At 37.0% G+C, this 21,210-nt stretch overlaps 1 protein-coding gene across 1 annotated transcript; it reads right to left on the bottom strand.

The window, feature by feature from the left end:
• Positions 1–1,331: 1,331 nt before the first annotated feature.
• Positions 1,332–21,040, bottom strand: fshr (follicle stimulating hormone receptor). The gene is given in 11 exon segments (XM_049464557.1): positions 1,332–1,688; positions 1,691–2,742; positions 3,933–4,118; positions 5,293–5,367; positions 5,479–5,547; positions 6,302–6,382; positions 7,452–7,526; positions 7,793–7,867; positions 8,450–8,524; positions 12,308–12,379; positions 20,360–21,040. Coding segments are annotated over 11 exon segments (2,043 nt in total). The 5' UTR covers positions 20,545–21,040; the 3' UTR covers positions 1,332–1,590.
• Between the last annotated feature and the right edge of the window lie 170 nt (positions 21,041–21,210).

Raw genomic sequence — 21,210 nt, 5'->3', positions numbered from 1 at the left:
CCTAGACATGAAAAATCCCAGAGGTGCTCATCCGCCATAGTGCCTCGAATTCCCCAATGGTCAAATCAAATATGGCTGCCATCGGCTATGGTGAAAATCCAACTTTTTTGTTTCTGAATGTATATACCCATATAATACCTCAATTAAGACTAATTATGGTATGAGGAATTCATTTCTGATATTGTTATGTCCATATTGGGTGATTTTGACATTAAAAGGTCATGATGAAGTCGTTTTCTATTCTGAAGGCCTTATAAGGAATCAAAACCAGATACAATAAGTCTAATAAATCTGACATTTAATATCCATTGCTATATATATATATATATATATAACATTAAGGATCATCTTGTCATTGAAATGTTAACATATTCTTTTCATTAACACAATTTTTTTTTCTCTATAGTATTTTTTATTGTTTTCATTTCCGCAATGATTTGTTTTAATTATAACAAGTCATGAAGAGAAGAAATATGACAATTTTAAACATCCCATTTGAACTTATATTTTAACAGAGTGTTAGTACAATGATATAAAATAAAACAATTGGGTGCAAATAAAACTATGTAGCAATAAAAGTGATACAAATTACATTTTACCAAATTAACTAAAAGTGCACCATGTAGTGTGATTTCTCTCAAAGTGTACTGTATGCGTGCATGCATGTTAGTGGGATGTTTTTTTTACAGAATGATTTTTCTATTTTTCCATAGCAGAATACGGCGCATGAAACTCCAGCAGAACAACAGCCACATCGGAGATTGTCACACTTGCCTGCACACTTACATTTTGAGAGCAGACTTGGTGGTAAAGGCTGCAGACATTTTGATGGCAGGAGTGTGCCAAAGTGCTCCTTCCATCCATGGTCCGTTGGCTCTAGTCTTGCTTTGGTGTCCTTGGCTGTAAGCAAGTTGCATGCTGTATGAACCAGAGAAGCCCCTCGTTGGATGTGGCCTCTGATCACACTACTTGTGGGAGGGCGAGCATCAATTCCAGTACTTCCATGTGTGTAGATTTCTACAAATGTCTTAGCTTTCATCAAATATCTTAGCTGTTGTTGTTGATCTGTCCCCAGCCCAAACACTCACCAAGTGCTTCTCACCAAAGCTGCATCTTCCTCTGTCAAGGCCTGCATTCATGACTTGTTATAATTTAAACAAATCTTTGTGGAAACAAAAACAATAAAAAATATTTGTGTTAATGAAAAGAATATGTTAACATTTCAATGACAAAATGATCCTTAAAATGATCCTTAATGTTAATGTAAATTGAGGTATTATATGTGTATATACATTCATTGGATTTTCACCATAGCCGATGGCAGCCATATTTGATGTGACCATTGGGGAATTCGTGGCACTATGGCGGATGAGCACCTCTGGGATTTTTCATGTCTAGGGACCCATTAACTCAGTTCAAGTGAGAAATTCCCCCAACACCAATTTGCGAACAGGTCTATAGGCCAGGTACAGGATTAAAATGAACATATTGTATGTAGGAGAACATAAGACGTAAGAGCAGCTTGCAGTTCAAAGCTCTGGAAAGCTCTGGGGGATGGTGAGGTCATTGGGGTCAGTAGGGTCCATGGGGTCAGTGGGGGTCAGTGGAGGTCAGTGGGTTAAGTGAGGGTGACTGAGGTGCACGAGTGAGTAGAGCGTCCCGTCGCTGGTCTTTGGAGAGGTCTGCCACGCCCCGTTTTGCCCAGAGGAGGTCTCGGTGCGGTACATGTGTGCCCTTGTCTTGAAGCAGCCGAAGCGACTGGCCAGCATGAAGAAGTCCCTCTTGAAGGTCTTTGTGAAGAAGGCGTAGAGGAAGGGGTTGGCACATGAATTGATTGGGTAGAAGAGCACCAGCAGCACCTTGGCATGAGACACTGTTATGAGTGGCAGCTTGAGTGCGGCAGAGATGGCGAAGAAGGAGATGGGTGCCATGCAGAGGAAGTCGGTGAAGATTAACACGGCCATGCGCTTGGCCACCCTCATGTCTGCATGGGCGTGCACAAAGTCAGGGTTGCGCACGGTCATGTAGATGCGCAGGTAGCATGCGCAGACGCAAAGGAACGCAGCTACGTTGAGCAGCAGGAGCAGTATCACGTAGCCTTGCGATAGTGCAGTCTCCACGTCCATGGGTATGCAGATGCTGGTTTTCATGAAGCTGCTCACGCCCAACATGGGCAGCAGTGCAGTCAGTACAGCAAAGATCCATCCACCTGCCATCAGTGCGCATGCATGGCGCAGGCGCAGCTGCCTCTCCAGCTGCATGGCGTGAGTGATGGTGTGCCAACGCTCCAGAGTGATGGCTGTCAGAGTGTAGACAGAGAGCTCGCTGGCGAAGACCGTGAAGAAGCCGGCCGCCCGGCACCCTGGGCCGGTCTGCCAGTCGATGCCGTAGTTGTAGTAGTGGGAGCGGGTTTGGATGTCTACGGCAGCGATCATCAGCAGGTAGAGCCCCATACAGAGGTCAGCGAAAGCCAGGTGGCACATGAGGAACCTGGGCACAGTCAGCTTGTAACGGCTGCTGAGGAGCACCAGGAGGACAGTGGAGTTTCCCACAATGGCCAGGATACTGATGAACCAGATAAGAACCCTCAGGAAGGTGAAGCCCATGATGTCCTCGCATGGGTTGAAAGCATCCGGTTCTGGAAAACAGGTCACTTTGATCACGTCCTTACAGTGCTCCTCGAAAAAGCCTGGCTCCTGGTTGCGGAGGGTGGGGTCATTACACAAATTGTTCTTCTCCGACCTGCAAACAAACAAAGAAACATGACACACAGAAGTTTAGGATGGGCTACTCAAGGAATTTTGGTAAAAAAAAAAAAAAAAAAGGCGATTCTTGTATGAACAACAAAGCAGCACATTATACACTCTCTTAAATGCTGATCGTTACATTGAACTTAAAATGTCTTTAACCTGTTAATTGTTTAACTGGCATTTGATCCTGCAATTCTCATCTCTGTTCTTTATATCTTACTCCCTGAAATGCATAGGCACATTTTAGAGTCTAAATAAATGACAGTTCTTGAAAGTATTTAATGTGTCCACTCTTACAGTTTCCTGTAAACTCATTGCATAGCTTATGTTACATGGTTTTAAAGAGTTGCACAGTTGAAATACACATTCATGAGACCAAAAAGACTGAAAAGGTGTCTGTTATCAAATGTGGTGAATTGGTCTGGTCCAAAATGCCAGGGCCAACTTTTGTCAGTGAAACTAATGTAACAGGTACTATATTTTTCTTTATTTATAATATTTCCTGAATTGTGGATTAATACCGAAGACATCTAAAGTGTGCAGGAATGCAATTGTAATTGTTTTTATAAAATTTGTTTTTGTAAACACTTTAAAAATATGTTTTATACTTTAGAATCTCAAAAATAGCATCTTTTGTTTCAATGCCGACTTTGCCCACTCTTGGCTGGATTTTCTCAGTCAACTTTATGAGGTAGAGTCACCTGGAATTCAGGCTCTCAGTTAACAGCTGTGCTGAACTCGTCAAGAGTTAATTACTTAAATTTCTTGCTCTAATAAAGTAATTCTGAAAAACGTCAAGAAAAGACCATCAAAAACATTATAATGAAATAGGGTGGTCATCAGGACTGCCCCAGGAAAGGAAGAGCAAGAGTTACCTCTGTTGCACAGGATAAGTTAATCACAACCTCAAGCCACCTAAATGTTTAGTATGTTGGTTTGTTTAACACATTTAAGTTACTACATGATTCCTTATGTATTCCTTAATAGTATGGATGACTTCAGTATTCATTTACTATGTAGGAAAATATATTTATGTATATTTATGTTTTATTAGAATTAAAGAGCCTCCCCATAATGTATGAAAAAGGTACTATAGCATTTTTTATAGCTATTTCATGATTGTTATGCCCAGTGTAATCTATACACTGCATTGTGTGTTTCATAGCTCTGAGATTAACCCACTTGTTCTTTTTGAAGTTTTTGAAGGCGCAGCAGTGGCTGGGGTAGGTGAGGTTGGCCTGGGTGAGCTCAGCAAACAGCTCCAGACTGGGTAACCATCTCAGAGAGTAGACAGAGGTGGCGGTCAGCAGCTTCAGACTCCTCAGCATGCTCTCAGGTAAGGAACTGATGGCAGTACGAGAGACGTCCCTGCATACACACCCACATCCACTGTTAGAAACATTCAACAGTGTTCATGTAGACAACTGGCTGTTCACTTATTAGCCCACAACACCATTAGCTCTATTTTGCACTCATTCTTATTTTTAATTTTCTTGTAAGCAGGGGTGTGTCTAGAATGCACAGAGATCCAGAGCTCAGACAGAAAAGAAATATTGCTCTATGAACACAAACCAGGATATGCAGTATTATATAAAATAATTTGTGCAATTCTACTGACACTATTGTTTTAATAACACATAAACACATGAAAACATTGAAAATCCTAAGCTTTCTAGTGTTGAAGAAAATTAATTTACGTGGTAGATATTTTTTTATAATAATAATAATAATAATAATAATAATAATAATAATAATAATAATAATAATAATAATAATAATAATAATAATTCAGCGTTTGGCCTGATGATACTTTTTTATTTAAATGTTATTTTGTGTAAACATTTCTGTAAATCGATTCCACAAAGAACAATTTAAGAGCATGTAAACTTGGGCAACACCTTTAAAATTGGCATTTAATTGGATGGATGGATGAATGGATGGATGGAAATAATTTGAAATTCAAATGAATTGAGCAGCCCATTGGTGTTTTTCCTTATTGTGATAACATGGTCACATGACTTCAGTATATAGTTTAAGGTTAAAATCACACCATACCACATAACACAACAAGTAATCTTACAACTTGTATTTCATAATTTTATATTCTATTTTATATATGTATTGTAAGTAATATATGTAATCTATAACCTCATATTAGTATGTTTGAATTGTTAAATGTGTTGAAACCAACGAAGGTGTAAAATGTATTCCCATATATTTCTCTGCAGGTAGAAGTTTAGAGACGACTGATACTTGAGTTGAAGAATCAACTCAATTTTTATTTTCTTTTTAAGTAAAAGTGTAAAAGTACTGGTTTCAAAACTTAAAGTATAAAAGTAAAAGTAATAGAACAGAAAAAAGGCTGTGTGATATTCAGTGTGACTTTAATAGGTGTAGATTAAGAGATAGAGTGTGATAACACTTCTAGAAGAAGAAGCTCATTGTTTATAGAGAGGATGTGTGGTGTAAGAGCTACTTGTGAATCTCGTGATGCAGCTGGCAGATCAGAGTGTTGTTGACTGTGAGAGCTGGACATGCTTACAGAACGACAGGGCCTTCAGCTCCTAGAAAGGCATTGCTGTGGATATTCTTCAGTTGTTGATTTCCCATGAGAAACCTGAAGGGGGGAGGGGTAGTGGGACATGTCAGAAAGGACATTATAGGAGAACATGTTATAATTTTTGCTATAATACATTTTATATATGGAATCAGAGACAAAATATCTCACAATTTTTCCATTTTGGTACCATTGAAAGCATTAACGTCCACTTTAGTGATCCCGTTCTTGGTCAGTCGCCTTTAATAATAATAATAATAATAATAAAAAAGATAAAAAATGATTAACAGAAAATACAAGGGAAATATAAACCATACATGTACAATATATCAACAGATAAAAGATGTTAAAGGTGCTCTATACAATTTCCATCCAATTTTTTTTCATCACTGGTGATGTCATAACACAAGGAGGGTGAAGACTAGGACACGCCTCCTCCGACACATGTGAAGTCAGACTCCGCCTCTTTTTAAACTGCTGCTGATGCAGCATTAACGAGTAGCATCACTCGGAGCGCGTTCGGAGGAAAGTGCAGCAAATTGGTTCCGATACATTAGCTCACAGACGCCTCATGCTGATCGACATCACCCTATGAATGGTGATGAGGGGAAAGAGCATTATCTACTATCTACATTATATTACCGGGATTCGACCCAGCGATCTCCCAATCATAGTGGCAGCACTTTAGACCACTGGACCATTCGGCAACCCCTTTCATCCATTTTTTTATACAGTTTTTTTAACCAACATTTATTACTCCATTGTGTTTAGGATCCTATGTTCGCATGTGCTGTCTCTTGGTCCTGGAACCTTCTGTCATTAACTTGGCAATGTGTTTTCCTAATTTTAAATTTGAGGACGGAGCTTATGAAGGAATGCAGAAAGGAGGGGTGTGTTCGTTTTGTTCATATTATAAACAAAACATCCTCCAGCATCATATACAGTACATTTAATGCAATATAATATATTACATATATATGTAACATATACTTACAGTTCAGTTATGATACCGCTGGTAAGTCCATAGAAAGCATTGCTTGGTATCACCTCTATGTGCATGTTGTCTTGTAGGTCACTGAAAGGCAGAGCAGTGAAAAACTGCTAAAACAGCAAGTTTGCACTGTAACAAACCCTAAAATTGGAATCCTTAAAAAAAGAAAAAATATATTTTTAAATATACTTGGTTACTATATTATTCTTTGCAGTTACAATGTGTTTTTTGCCAGTCTTTGCTTTCATTTGTGTGTTTTTGTGGATTTTCTGAGGCTGCTAAAGACTCTCGTTTGCTTCTGCTTTATTTTTTTTGCTTCCGAGTTTGGGCACAGTTTTGACGGGTGGTTGGGGCTTAGAAGAAGGCATTCACTTTGAATCTCCATTGGTCACCTGATTTTGGACTGACGGGTACCCTGAACCCTCGTCTGAGGCTTGCCACGCCCACTAAATAACTGCAAAGATTAATAAAGTAAAGTAATAAAGTATGTTTAAAAATACATATTTTTACATAAATGTACAGTTTTTTCTTTTGATTCTTAAAATTTTTTATTGTCAATTATTATTATTATTATTATTATTATTATTATTATTATTTGTTTAATTGGCACAAAATATACTTGATATACAGCTCTGGAAAAGAATAAGAGACCACTTAAAAATTATGAGTTTCTTTGATTTTACCAAGTTGAAAACCTCTGGAATATAATCAAGAGGAAGATGGATGATCACAAGCCATCAAACCAAACTGAACTACTTGAATTTTACACCAGGAGTGGCATAAAGTTATTCAAAAGCAGTGTGTAAGACTGATGGAGGAGAACATGATGCCAAGATGCATGAAAACTTTGATTAAAAACCAGGGTTATTCCACCAAATATTGATTTCTGGACTCTTAAAACTTTATGAATATAAACTTGTTTTCTTTGCATTATTTGAGGTCTGAAAGCTCTGCATGTTTTTGTTATTTCAGCCATTTCTCATTTTCTGCAAATAAATGCTCTAGATGACAACATTTTTATTTTTTTGGAATTTGGGAGAAATGTTGTCCATAGTTTATAGAATAAAACATTTTACTAATTACTAAGAAACTGAAGTGGTCTCTTATTTATTTTATTTTTTTGCTTTATTCATGTATATATGTAGATACATACAACAGAAACTCGAGCGCAGAAGACTGGACCTTGGAGAAGTCTGGCAGAATTGTGAGACCAGTGTTTGAAATGGTCCTGAAAACACAAACATTGATGCACATTTAGTGAAACTGGCTTGCTAATGGGCCCTTTGTGTTTTGTGACCTTTGTTTCCTGTGAGAAATGTGCAATACAGTAATGAATGACCTGTGCTTGGGTCATTGTGCCTTTTGCTGTTTTTTTTTTACAGGGGCTTTTAGCATAAATCAGTTTAGACAGGACCTCATGTGGGAACACAATCCGTTTTTTACATTGCTGAGGAAAATTGAACCTGAGACAAATACCAAAAAAGCTGTACTCACAAATATTTCAGTTTTGGGAGTCCCCAGAAGGCGTCTTTGTGTATGGTGACAAGGTTTTTAGATTTAGTTATAGTTCTGTTAATGGAAAAGCATAGAAGTTACATAATGTTAATTTCATTCAATCAGAAAAGTACAATTTAGAAAGGAATACATCTCAGTAAGTCAGTGTCATTTTGAATTTAATAAACTATGGGCCCCGTTTTAGCAATGTTTAGGCAAGCTGTTAACACGTGCACTTTGCAGCTTGATTTTGGGGCGAGTCAGTGTGCCTTTGCTATCATAACCACGGGAAAAGTACACCTTGCGTGGCTCAAATCTTAATAAATCATGGATGTGGATAATTTTGTCACATGCCATTCTGAAAATGTATGGATCTCCATTTTTATGAATCTTTAAGATGCATTTTCAACAATAAATGTAACCACCTCACACATTTAAAGCAGAAAAAATACCATGTTCAAATTAAAATATATCAATTATGCATTTAAATAATGCAATTTAAACAAAAGCCAGGTCAAATCAGTTCACATATTTATGTCCGCTTTTAAGCTCCTCAATACATAGGTGTCCCTGTACTTTTGTCTGAATAGTGTAAATTATAAAGCATTAGAAAAGCCTATTATATTTAATATTAAGTCCAGCAGAGGTAAAACTTACATCTCCTCTAGTTTGGTGAGGTTTGCGAAGGCGTGGGCTCTGATTTGCTTGAGGGCTCCGTTCTCAGACACCATTCTGTGAGAAGAGAGGTAATAGCCTTTTAACGCAGACATCATCATCCGTCCTGCTACAGAAACAACAGCAGTAATGAATGAGCTGGGAGCTTAATTCAGCTGTACCAATTTGCTGTTCGCAGAACTGTCGGACTAAATGGACTTTTCTGTTCTTTGTCACCACAGACAGTGAGGGATGAAATGTACTGTAGATGTGCTTATAGAAGAATGTACCAAATAATACAAAGTATTGTTTTTATTTTGTTCATTACTTGATTTAGAAGCTGTTATTTATGCTTTAGGATCTCCTTGGTTTCATATACAGTACCAGTCACTTACAGATTGGACACCCTTTTATTCCATGTACTTGCTTTTTTATAGATAGATAGATAGATAGATAGATAGATAGATAGATAGATAGATAGATAGATAGATAGATAGATAGATAGATAGATAGATAGATAGATAGATAGATAGATAGATAGATAGATAGATAGATAGATAGATAGATAGATAGATAGATAGATAGATAGATACTTTATTTATCCCAATGGAAATTTAGTTTTATTTGGGAAAAAAAATTATATATATATGTATAGTTGGCTTAAGTAAAAAGTCTAAGTGGTTAAGATTTACATCTCATGCCACATAAGGATTAACAAAACAATATAAATGGTTCTTATTCCTTTTAGCACCACTGTGTTACATAAAATTGTCAAAAATGTTAGCAACTGTGAACAATTTTACGTAACACAGTGGTGCTAAAAGGTATAAGAACCATTTATATTGTTTTGTTAATCCTTATGTGGCATGAGATGTAAATCTTAACCACTTAGACTTTTTACTTAAGCCAACACTTTGTCACATTCATACATTCATAACTACGTAATTATAGTGCCATTAATAACATCACTTTTATTGGGCCCACAATAGAGCCCTGGGGAACTCTAGAAAAAAAACATATGCTACACCAAACAGATAACAAGTAATCTAGAATAGATTCTACATTACATTCAACTAGCTAAAGAGAACCAAATTTACGCAGATGCCTCAAAAATCTGATGCCCTTTTTATACTTAAACCTTTGTTTTCAATAGCCAGAGTGATCAGTTTTAAATGAAACCAAGTATTTTTGCAAAACTGATGGTCAGTTCTGCAGTAGGTTGAGGAATTTTGGACATTTCTGTTTGGCTCAGTTATAAACTGCTATTTTAAGGTCCTCCCTCTGCATTTCTATTAGGTTAAGGTCTTTTGGATTGGTTCAAGGTCTGGAAAAAAAATGTTACATTACTTCTGCTTTAAAGCTACAGTCTGTAAGTTTTTGGTGAAAATATGCAACTGCACAAAAAAACATTACATTACTTCGGCTTTAAAGCGACAGTCTGTAAGTTGTTGGTAAAAATGTGTAATTGCACCTAAAAACATTATATTTGTTCTGCTCTAAAGTGACCATGCATATTTTTTTTGCAGTCTCAAATATACTTTTACAGCATGCATTGTGGTGCAGTATCTTTTCAGAGGGAATAAATCTGGTGATTTTTTTACAATATTGTGACCCTTCTCTGCATGTTCTACAGGAAAATTACTGTTTTTAATAATAAAAAAAAAAATAAATAAGGACGGCTGCTTAGAGCAGAGTATCATATTAACATTTTCGATACCGGTACTGATAAAATACTTTGAATTCGGTACAGATACCCAAACTATACTTTTTTCAATATATATTTTTTTTAATTGTTAGCAAAAAATACAAAAAAACAATAGTAATTCTCACATAGCCTATTTATTGAGTAATTCTCATACTGTCACCATGAGAGACAGTATCAGCCAGGACAGACAGCTTGAGTTAGCGAGAGACAGAGAGAAAGGGGGAGATAAAGCGAGAGGGGGAGACAGCACAAGTGAGAGAGAGACAGCGCAAGTGAGAGAGATGAAGACAGTGCGAAAGAGAGAGCTGGAGAGACAGCACAAGTGAAAGAGATGGAGAGACAGTCCAAGTGGGAGAGAGGGAGAGATAAAACAAGTTAGTGAGAGAGAGCGAGTGAGCAAGAGAGACAGAAAGAGAGAGGGAGACAGCGCGAGTGAGAGAGAGAGGCATTGCGGGTAAGAGCGAGGGAGAGACAGCGCGAGTGAGAGAGAGAGAGAGGCATTGCGGGTAAGAGCGAGGGAGAGACAGCGCGAGTGAGACAAAGTAAGAGTCATTGCGGGTGAGAGCGAGGGAGAGACAGCACGTGTGAGAGAAAGGAAGAGACATTGTGGGTGAGAGCGAGGGAGAGACAGGGCGAGTGAGAGAGAGGGAGAGAGAGCGCGAGTGAGTGCAAGGGAGAGACAGCGCGAGTTAGACAGAGGGAGAGACAGCACCAGTGAGAGATAGGGAGAGACAGCGCGAGTTAGAGAGAGGGAGAGACAGCGCCAGTGAGAGAGAGGGAGAGACAGCGCCAGTGAGAGAGAGGGAGAGACAGTGCGAGTTAGACAGAGGGAGAGACAGCACCAGTGAGAGATATGGAGAGACAGTGCGAGTTAGAAAGAGGGAGAGACAGCACGAGTTAGAGAGAGGGAGAGACAGCGCCAGTGAGAGAGAGGGGGAGACAGCGCGAGTTAGAGAGAGGGAGAGACAGCACGAGTTAGAGAGAGGGAGAGACAGCGCCAGTGAGAGAGAGGGGGAGACAGCGCGAGTTAGAGAGAGGGAGAGACAGCACGAGTTAGAGAGAGGGAAAGACAGTGCAAGTGAGAGAGAGACAGAGAGACAGGGTGAGACAAAGTAAGATTGAGAGATCAGCGCGATTGAGAGAGAAACGACTTGAGTAAGAGAGAGGGAGAGACATCGTGAGTGAGAGTGAGACATCGCGAGTGAGGGTTGATGCTGCCACCCCCATGCTTCACAGTTGGGATGAGGCTGTTATGTTGGAAAGCAGCATTTGTTTTTTTACTAAACTTACCACTTAAAGGGATAGTTCGGGATTTTTTACATGAATCTGTATGGCATCAACATGACCAGTGTCGTGCATTCTCACTGACTTACCCCCGACCATGTCCGCTGAGCGGAGTTCTTGTCCAGTATTGTCCGAGCCGAAAGTAGTCCGGCATGTTTGCTGGGGTCACGAAACGAAAGCGTTTTTCTTCCCAAAACAGTACGAGTGCAAAAGAGTGATTTATTTGCATAACAAAAAACGGTGTCTGCAAAAGTCACGCCTCATTATCACTGGGGCACTACTTGCACGACACTGGTCATGTTGATGCCATACAGATTCATGTCAAAAATCCCGAACTATCCCTTTAAGCAACGTTTACACAGTAATAGTAGTTTTCTTTTAAAAATAGAGGCTTCACATACAGTACATGTCACGCAAAACTATTTAATGTAGGCTCATTTTGCTGAATGAATAAATAAAAATGACAAAGTTTTTGCATAATTTGTTTAATTGAATTCTCTTTATAAAGGAATACAGAAATAATGTAGACCCTTCCCTCTTCTGCCGTATTATTTGTATATCCTGAGTTGAGCGTCTTTTCAACATCATGTTCTGTATCAGAGACAAAACATATTCCATCAAGACTAAATACAGCAGATTTATGTGTGTTTTTACACAAACTAAAACTACATAACAGTAAATTTTATCCTAATCCCAGGCATTATGTCTGTGATTATCAGTTGTCTGTGTTATTATTACAAATAATATTTATTAGATGCAATTTCCTGTGTTTGCAGAGGTTGTTGGGTACACACCACACACACACACACACACACACACACACCACGCACACGCAACACACACACATAGTAAAGTTTATGGTTTGAACTCACATGCGTTTGAGCTCGTGAAGAGATGAGATGGCTCCTTGTGGAAACACAGTGATCTGAGTCAGCTTAATCTCCCTGATCAGAAGAATAATAATCAGAAGAACTTCATACCTGTCAGGATAAGTCAAACATTGCACAGCAGGAATATATACTGCATCATTACCTCTGCCAATTATTGTTTATTTACAAAGCCCTTTTTATGCACTGTTAATATTTATTTGCATTTTGTTTTGTTTTGACATTGTCTTATTTTCTAGTTGTATTTCTTATTCACATTGATGCGAATATTATTTAATTATTATTAAAACTATTTCTATGTAACTATTTCTCAGCTAATTTGGAACTTAAACGAGAGACACATTGTGACATTGTTCATAGTGATCAAGTAAAAACAAACACTTTCAATATAATTAACAAAACTTAATAATATAAATATAGCTCTGAAAATTTTTTACCAAATTGAAAACCTCTGGAATATAATCAAGAGGAAGATGGATGATCACAAGCCATCAAACCAAACTGAACTGCTTCAATTTTTGCACCGGGAGTAAAGGCATAAAGTTATCCAAAAGCAGTGTGTAAGACTGGTGGAGTAGAACATGCCAAGATGCATGATGAAAACTGTGATTAAAAAACAGGGTTATTCCACCAAATATTGATTTCTGAACTCTTAAACTTAAAGCACAAACCTGCTGTTATTATTATTATTATTATTATTATTATTATTATTATCATTATGACTGGGAACTCTCTCCCTTTCTTTCTTTTATAGTCTGTCATGTTAACTGTAAGAAATTGTTGAGGGGAACAGTCTGCTGTGCTTTGGAACACTACCTTCATCCTAATAATGCTGGAAATCTGTGGACGAATCTATAATTACTTGTTTTAGCTGGTCATAGAGTGTCAATTATTCTCCATTTTCACAGATGTCATAGATAAATTTATATGTTATTTACATTGTGTACATTTAGTCCAGTTATTTTTTGTTTCACACTGCAGATTAGTGACTAAATGCACTATAGCACCCTATTACATCCTGTTATCATCACCCAAACATGGGTTACACCTCCCTGTACTTTACACAGATTAATTTTTTTGTGGAATTTTATCAGTTCTAACAGTTTGCAGTTCTTCATTTCTTACGTTTTTCTCCAAAACTGATGCAACGACAGAAAAAAGCTTGGTTTTAAACATGCAGCTGTCATATCTTATGTTTGCATACATGCATAAACCAAGAAAAGTGAAAGAAATTAGAGTAAGTGTATACATGCACTGACAAATCTGATTACTGAGATTAGAGCTTAAGTCTAACTCTCTTCATCAGATTTCCTCAGATGTCTTCTTCTTTTTGAGGCATCTTAGGCATTTAATTTATTATTTTGGTCCACCCCCTCCCTATTCAGAGGACTATTAATCTTTATTAGTTTCAATACAGAGTTATGTTGTATATATAATAATATAAGCCAAATAGCAGGCAAAAATGGAGGAGTGGAAGGGGGAAACTAAAAAAAACAAAAACAGAGAAGACAAAAAAAGGTGGGAGAAAAACAAAAAGACCAAATATAGCAAGAAAAAAAAGACACAATAAAGGGACAACAACAAAGAGAGCCGAACAGCTACAAAAAACAATAGATAAATAAATATTGTTTGGTTTGTATGTGGAGTTGAAATAGAGAGAAAATAGATAAAAGGGATAGAGAAAGAGAGGGAATAAAGATAATTATCTGCCCAATCTGTGCAAACACACTCTTTCTTTTGCAGACGTTCTCAATGCAATTCAATCAAGTTCTTTTTATAAAGATAAATTAAGCATATTGGATAGTAAATAAGATATTCCTTACAGTTTAACAGTATATTATTCAGATTAGAAATGCCATCATATACATTATTCTCATATTTCTGTTGTAGACACCAAGACTTCAGCACTAATGTAAAATTATTTTCTGCACAGTTAAAAAAAAAAACGATACTATTTAATGATACTTTATTGGTGTCAAATTCATCTCATTCTCAGGCTTCATTCAGGGTACCACATGCCTAAAATATTTTTTTTTCTTCACTTATTTAAACAGACTTATTTGCCGTCCTACTGGACTCTTCAATCTTAATCTCAATTCAGGTTCACACATGCGCGCGGTGGCTCTGCAAGTCCACATGGGATTAAAATGAAGTATTTTTACGGTCAAATTGGATGTGGAGATGCAAAATGCCTGCTTTCAGAAACTTAAAAAAACGAAGAAAGGGAAAAAATATGATGAAAAGTACTTGGAATATGGATTTTCGGAGCTCTGACTTAGCCCTGAAACAGAGGTTCACAAAATGTTCTCTGCCTGATTATTATTATCTGAAGGATGTTGGGGTCGTGCAATTTTCTGGAGCCTATAAGGGACTCACCCAGTTTATTTCCCTTTTTTCCAATTTTGTCTGCAAAATGGGAGTCCCACTCATTAGGACTCCCTCTATCACTAGTGATGCCTCAACACCAGGAGGGTGAAGACTAGCATTTGCCTCCTCCTATACATGTGAAGTCAGACTACGCCTCTTTTTAAACTGCTGCTAATGCAGCATTACCGAGTACCATCACAGCGCTAACGCTCGGAGAAAAGAGGAAACTCTGAGGTTCTGATACATCAGCTCACAGACACATCCTTGTATTGATCGACATCACCCTATGAATGATGAGGGGAAAGAGCACCATCTACTGTACCCACCCACAGAGAGGAGAGAGCAAAGCTTTTTTGCCGATTATGCTTGCTCAGGACTCCGGTAGCCGATGGCAAGCTGCATGAACAGAATTCGAACCGGTGATCTTCTGATAGTGGCAGCGCTTAGCCCGCAGGACCACCCAGAGCCCCATAGCACAGTAAATCTTAAGGACTTTATAGTGCATATGTTTCAATAAAAATATCCATATTTGATGCCACTTATCAATAATGTATCACAAACAAAAACACGATACAATATATCACAATATCGATATATTGTCCCACCCATACTCTTTACTCTGAAATTGTGCAGAGTTATATATAAATGTGATGAAATTTCCATTTACTGCTGTAACTGTGTGGGGTTAGGTTGCAGATTTGTTATTATTTGGGGAGAGGAGAACCATCTGCAGCACTGTGTCTTCTCTATCAGTTCCCATCAGGCTAAGGACTGTTTGTTCCAGCTTCATCAAGTAGCGAATTCACTCTGCCGGGCCCACACTGCTGCAGGGAACACGTACTCCCCCCAAAAACTGCTGAATAACAACGTAGCCAGATTGAACAGATTGAAGCCCTATTCTGGAAAGGCATGCAGTAATGCAGAAAATAACTCTGAACACTGTGAATAACTCAGGCTTCAGAGCCAGAGCTGCGGGATGGACAGTGCTGGGCCAGGATAAAAATGGCTTAGCCAGAGGACAGTGCATACAGTAACTGCTGAACTGGAGGGAACGATGTCTTAAAGACTGACTTTAGATCAGCTCCTCAACACTCAACACGGCCAACTGATCAATAGCAATGTTTTTTTTTTATATACAGTACAGGCCAAAAGTTTGGACACACCTCATTCAATGTGTTTTCTTTATTTTCAGATTCTCACTGAAGGCATCACAACTATGAATGAACACATGTGGAGTTTAATGTACTTAACAAAAGTCACCGGACCTGAACCCAATCCAGATGGTTTGGGGTGAGCTGGAGCACAGAGTGAAGAAGGCAAAGGAGCAACAAGTGCTAATAAACACCTCTGGGAACTCCTTCCTTCAAGACTGTTGGAAAACCATTTCAGGTGGCCACCTCTTGAAGCTCATTGAGAGAATGATGCCAAGAGTGTGCAAAGCAGCAGTAATCAGAGCAAAGGGGGGCTATTTTGAAGAAACTAGAATATTTTCAGTTAACAGTTTTTGGTTTTTCACCTTTTTTGTTGAGTACATAAAACTCCACATGTGTTCATAGTTTTGATTCTTCAGTGAGAATCTACAATGTCAATAGTCATGACAATAAAGAAAATGCATTGAAAAAGAGAAGGTGTGTCCAAACTTTTGGCCTGTACTGTATTTTTTCTCCACTGCAGTCTGTAATGTTGCCTGGTTGAATACATTTATTTAAAGTGGTTAATAACTAGTTTATTTACCACTTTATTAAAACAAATATAAGTTTCAAAGGATATAATCCAGTGTGCCTTATAGTCTGAAAAATACGATAACTGCTTAGAAATGCTTTGTGAAATAAAAATGTTATAAATAGATCTAAATATCTATATTAATAACATTTAATTATATATAAGTGATTACACTTAGCATAGAATTAGCATATAAAATTCTACAATACGGCAAAAGGCAGAGTATTCTGATACGGACCCAAATAGAACCCAAAACAACCCTTAAAGGAAATCAGTGAAATTTGGAATTTAGGGAGGAAGAAAAATGGCGTAAGTATAAATAAATAAATGCACAAATACATGAATAAAAAAAAAAAAAAAGTTTAAATATATAAACGTGCACATAAATAATTGCATAGATAAATCAATTATTTTTTAAATACATTTTGTCATAAAAAAAAAACACTCTTAAAATTATATCAAGAATCTATTTCCATATTTCCATGCAAGAACCTTTATTTTGGGTTGGTTTCAGCACTTACTTCTGCATTTATCTATTTATATATTTATTGATTGGTGTATTTTTACTTTTGTTTGTATTTAAATAAACATTATATATAAATTATAAAATTATAAAAATGTAAATGTATTTTAATTCATTTATTTATTCATTTATACGTGCATTTATTTATTTATACTTACGTAATTTTTCGTCTTCCATAGGAAATGTCCATGTGTATGCCCTCTCTCTCTCTTTCCTCTCTCTTTTTGTCTTTCTTTCTTTCTTTCTTTCTTTCTCTCTTTCTCTCTTTCTCTCCTAAACATGCTGAATATGCTTGATGAAGCTAGCAGACAGCCATTTCTCGTGATGCGTGAAAAACAAGCTGTAATTTCTTGTGATGCGTGAAAAACAGGCTATTATAATCCCCTTTGCTGCACAGTTCAAGGCTGTGTGTGTGTGTGTGTGTGTGCGTGCACGCGTGTGTGTGAAGCGTGATGGCCTTGAGATTTTAAAATATATGTTTCATGACTCACAACAACAGCATATTTTTGTTGTCAGTCAAATTTCCAAGCAGTCATGACCCAGGAGAGGCCTGAAAACAATAACAGCCTGTGACATAGTGTCGAGTTGCTGAGTGTTATTGCTGAGGAAGGCTGTCAATACTGGGATATTGTTTTCAGATGACCAGACCATAATTTATTGTGGGTAACATGGATGTAATAAACATTTTAGAATCATATTATGAGCATCACATAATCATAAATATTATGAGCATCACATAATACTCCCCTCCTCTATCCCATAATTTCCCTTTGATCTCCTTTAGGCCCTATCTAAAGATGTTTTATCTTTAACTTCTATCACTTTTGTACTTCACTATTGTAAGTCGCTTTGGACAAAAGCGTCTGCCAAATGTAATGTAATGTAATAAAATGGTAATAATTAGGTGCAGATTTGGATACGTTACTAAAATCTCAATTTTTGGTTTGTTTTAATTTTTGGCGTAATGTGAATCTGGCAGTTTTATTTATATTGTAACCAAAAACCACCTGGAATTTTTAATAGAAATTATGATTTTCAGAGTGAATAGAAATGACATTTTCTTTAACCTCTCCTTTAAAGTTGATTTTTTTGAGATACAAATTTTTAGCATGACACTGCCAATATAATATAAAGTACAAAAGTTTAGGCACCTGAGAAATTAGAATTATCCGGGCAGTAAGTGTGTATTAACTATAAAATGGAATGGAATTATATATTAAAGGAATGGATAATGGAATTTATTATTGAGTCTGACATTTTTATATTAATTATATCCAAAAATGACCTGGAATCTATGATGGTAATGCTGGTATTGATGGTAAATAGAAATTGTCCAAAATTACATAAAAAAAAAGAATTTAATGAAAGTTAAAGTTGCTATTTTGGAGATACAAGTTTTAAGCATGACATTGACAATATAATATAAAGTCCAAAAGTTTAGGCACCTGAGAAATTAGAATTATGTGAGAAATAAGTGTCTAATAACTATAATATGGAATGGAATTATATATTAAAGGAATGGACAATGAAATGTATTATTGAATCTGACAGTTTATTTTAATTATATCCAAAAATGACCTGGAATCTATGATGGTAATGCTGGTATTGATGGTAAATAGAAATTGTCCAAAATTACATTAAAAAAGAGAATTAATGAAATACAAGACTACCTTAATAAAGGGTTTATAAATGGTTTACAATACGTTTATTAATGGTTACTAATTAGGTTGGTTACTAATGATTTTTAAGGCATTTACAACCTAATTAGTAACCATTAATAAACTAATTGTAATCCATTTATAAACCCTTTATAAAGGTAGTCTACAAGTTTTTAGCATGACACTGATAATATAATATAAGTCCAACAGTTTAGGCACCTGAGAAATTAGAATTATCAGGGCAGTAAGTAAATATTAACTCAGTTAAATTCAACACTAATAATGGAATTCATTATTGAATCTGACAGTTTTTTATATTATATCCAAAAATGACCTGGAATTTATGATTGAAATTATGGTATTGATGGTGAATAGAAATGGTCCACAATTACATTAACTTTCATTAACCTCTCCTTTAAAGTTCCTTTTTTTTGGGAGATACAAGTTTTTAGCATGACATTTGCAATAGTAAAAGTACTGTCCAAATGTTTAGGCACCTGAACAATTAGAATTATCAGAGCAGTAAGTGTGAAATTACTCCATAAAACACTAACAATGGAATCACAGTGTTTATTAAATATACAAATCTCTCCTTGTGTAGTCTAGTATAATTTATAATTATCAGAATATTCAGCTCAAACAGCACCAAACTAGTAGTAGATAATAGATGACATCCTGCAAAAACTAGAGTTTCTTTGATTTTACCAAATTGAAAACAACTGGAATATAATCAAGAGGAAGATGGATGATCACAAGCCATCAAACCACCAAACTGAACTGCTTGATTTTTTGCAGCAGGAGAGGCAAAGGCATAAACTTATCCAAAAGCAGTGTGTAAGACTGGTGGAGGAGAACATGCCAAGATGCATGAAAAGCGTATTTAAAAAACAGGCTTATTCTACCAAATATTGATTTCTGAACGTTTAATACTTTATGAATATGAATTGTTTTTCTTGCATTATTTGAGGTCTGAAAGCTCTGCATCATTTTTTCATTTTTCTGCAAATAAATGCTCTAAATGAAAATATTTTTATTTGAAATTTGGGAGAAATGTTGTCGGTAGTTTGTAGAATAAAACAACAATGTTCATTTTACTCAAACATAAACCTGTAAATAGCAAAATCAGAGAAACTGATTCAGAAACTGAAGTGATCTCTTGATTTTTTTTTACGCTTAACAAATTTCATTTAAAATAGGTACCATTGTTTAAAACACAAGTGTTTTATACAGTATTTTGAGGTCATTCCTTAATTAATTTCCTTAATTCAGTCAGTCAGTCTACAAACTTCATAAAATAATATCAAGTTTTCTTCAGAACGAGAATTTCTTGTTACTTTTCTTTACTTCATTTATTTTTGCTTGCACCTGCTTTTAAGATAAACGGTTTTAAATGATGTGCACAGGTACCTAACTCTGTATATCAACATGCTATTTATTCGGTGTGTTTAAGAAACCATGTCTCAATCTTTTGTATAGCAGTTTAAAGACTCGATCAAATTATTATTTTGATGAATAATTGAGAGGCACACATTTTTGGGGTTGTTACTCAATACATATTATGTATTTAGTGTATGTGGTTTTGCAGGAATGGTAGCAGAAGCCTTTTGATGCCATTTATATTAATATTGTGCCCTCTCCTCACCCAGAAACACTACTGCTTTTAATTTAACAGTAACAACCTTAAGGACTGCTCCTTTAACTAATACCCATACTAATATTGAGCACATCTGAACAGAGAGCAGACTGTGTGTATCTGCATGTACTCACACGTATGTGGTATTTTTGGGTATGGCGCTTGACAATTGATGGACTTTACTACCCAGACAGAAGAACGAGCGAGTCGTGCCATTGGCTGAGCAGGTGTGGGAGACCAGGTGTGTACTGTGTGTATGAGCCAGGAGCCAGCTGAGACTGAAGCTCAGCAGCATCGTCCAGATCATCGTCATGTTCATCCTTCTGCTGCTTCAGGTGAAAGGTCTGGAAGTTCCTAGAAGTTCTTAGAAGTTCCTGGACGTTCCTGGAAGTTCCTAGAAGTTCATGGAAATTCCTAGAAGTTCATGGAAGTTCCTGAAAGTTCAGAAAGTTTCTTCCTCTGCAGTCTTGTTTGATACAATCTCGATTTGACCTGTTTTAACCTCTGGATACACAATCGACAAAGATCTAGATCACTTTGGTGAGCTTCCTCAGTGCAGAGCACCACAGCAGGCCTCCATCATCACCAGGCTCTGGATGTCTGTGATCACTTCTATGAGGCATGAGCTTCTTGTGTGTGGCTTCGCAGGATGTCTGCTGGATGAACGCTGAATGGTGAGTTTCTGGCTAAGCGGCAGTGCGATTGGTCAGGATCTCTCCAGCCAAAGCCATTGAAGACCTTGAGAAAGAGAAGCTCTGATAACGAACTTGTGTTATTCTCGTCTCTATTCCCACCCCTCACGTCCTCCTCCTTCTCCTCCTCCGGCCCAGGATCATCCTTCTCTCCACCCGCAACACTCTGTCCTTCTGTTTCTTCCCAGGCTCCTCAGAATCAGGGATGGACACATCCAGTTTACTCACACCCACTGGTGGACTCAGAGGGGGTCAGTGGGGCGGGTGTGTGTGTGTGGGGGGGTGCAACCGCC

This window comes from Astyanax mexicanus, chromosome 15, assembly GCF_023375975.1.
Source record: "Astyanax mexicanus isolate ESR-SI-001 chromosome 15, AstMex3_surface, whole genome shotgun sequence".
In the NCBI taxonomy this organism is placed as follows: domain Eukaryota; kingdom Metazoa; phylum Chordata; class Actinopteri; order Characiformes; family Acestrorhamphidae; genus Astyanax; species Astyanax mexicanus.
The sequence above is the reverse complement of the archived record's forward strand: the minus strand, read 5'-3'. Positions and strand labels throughout refer to the sequence as shown.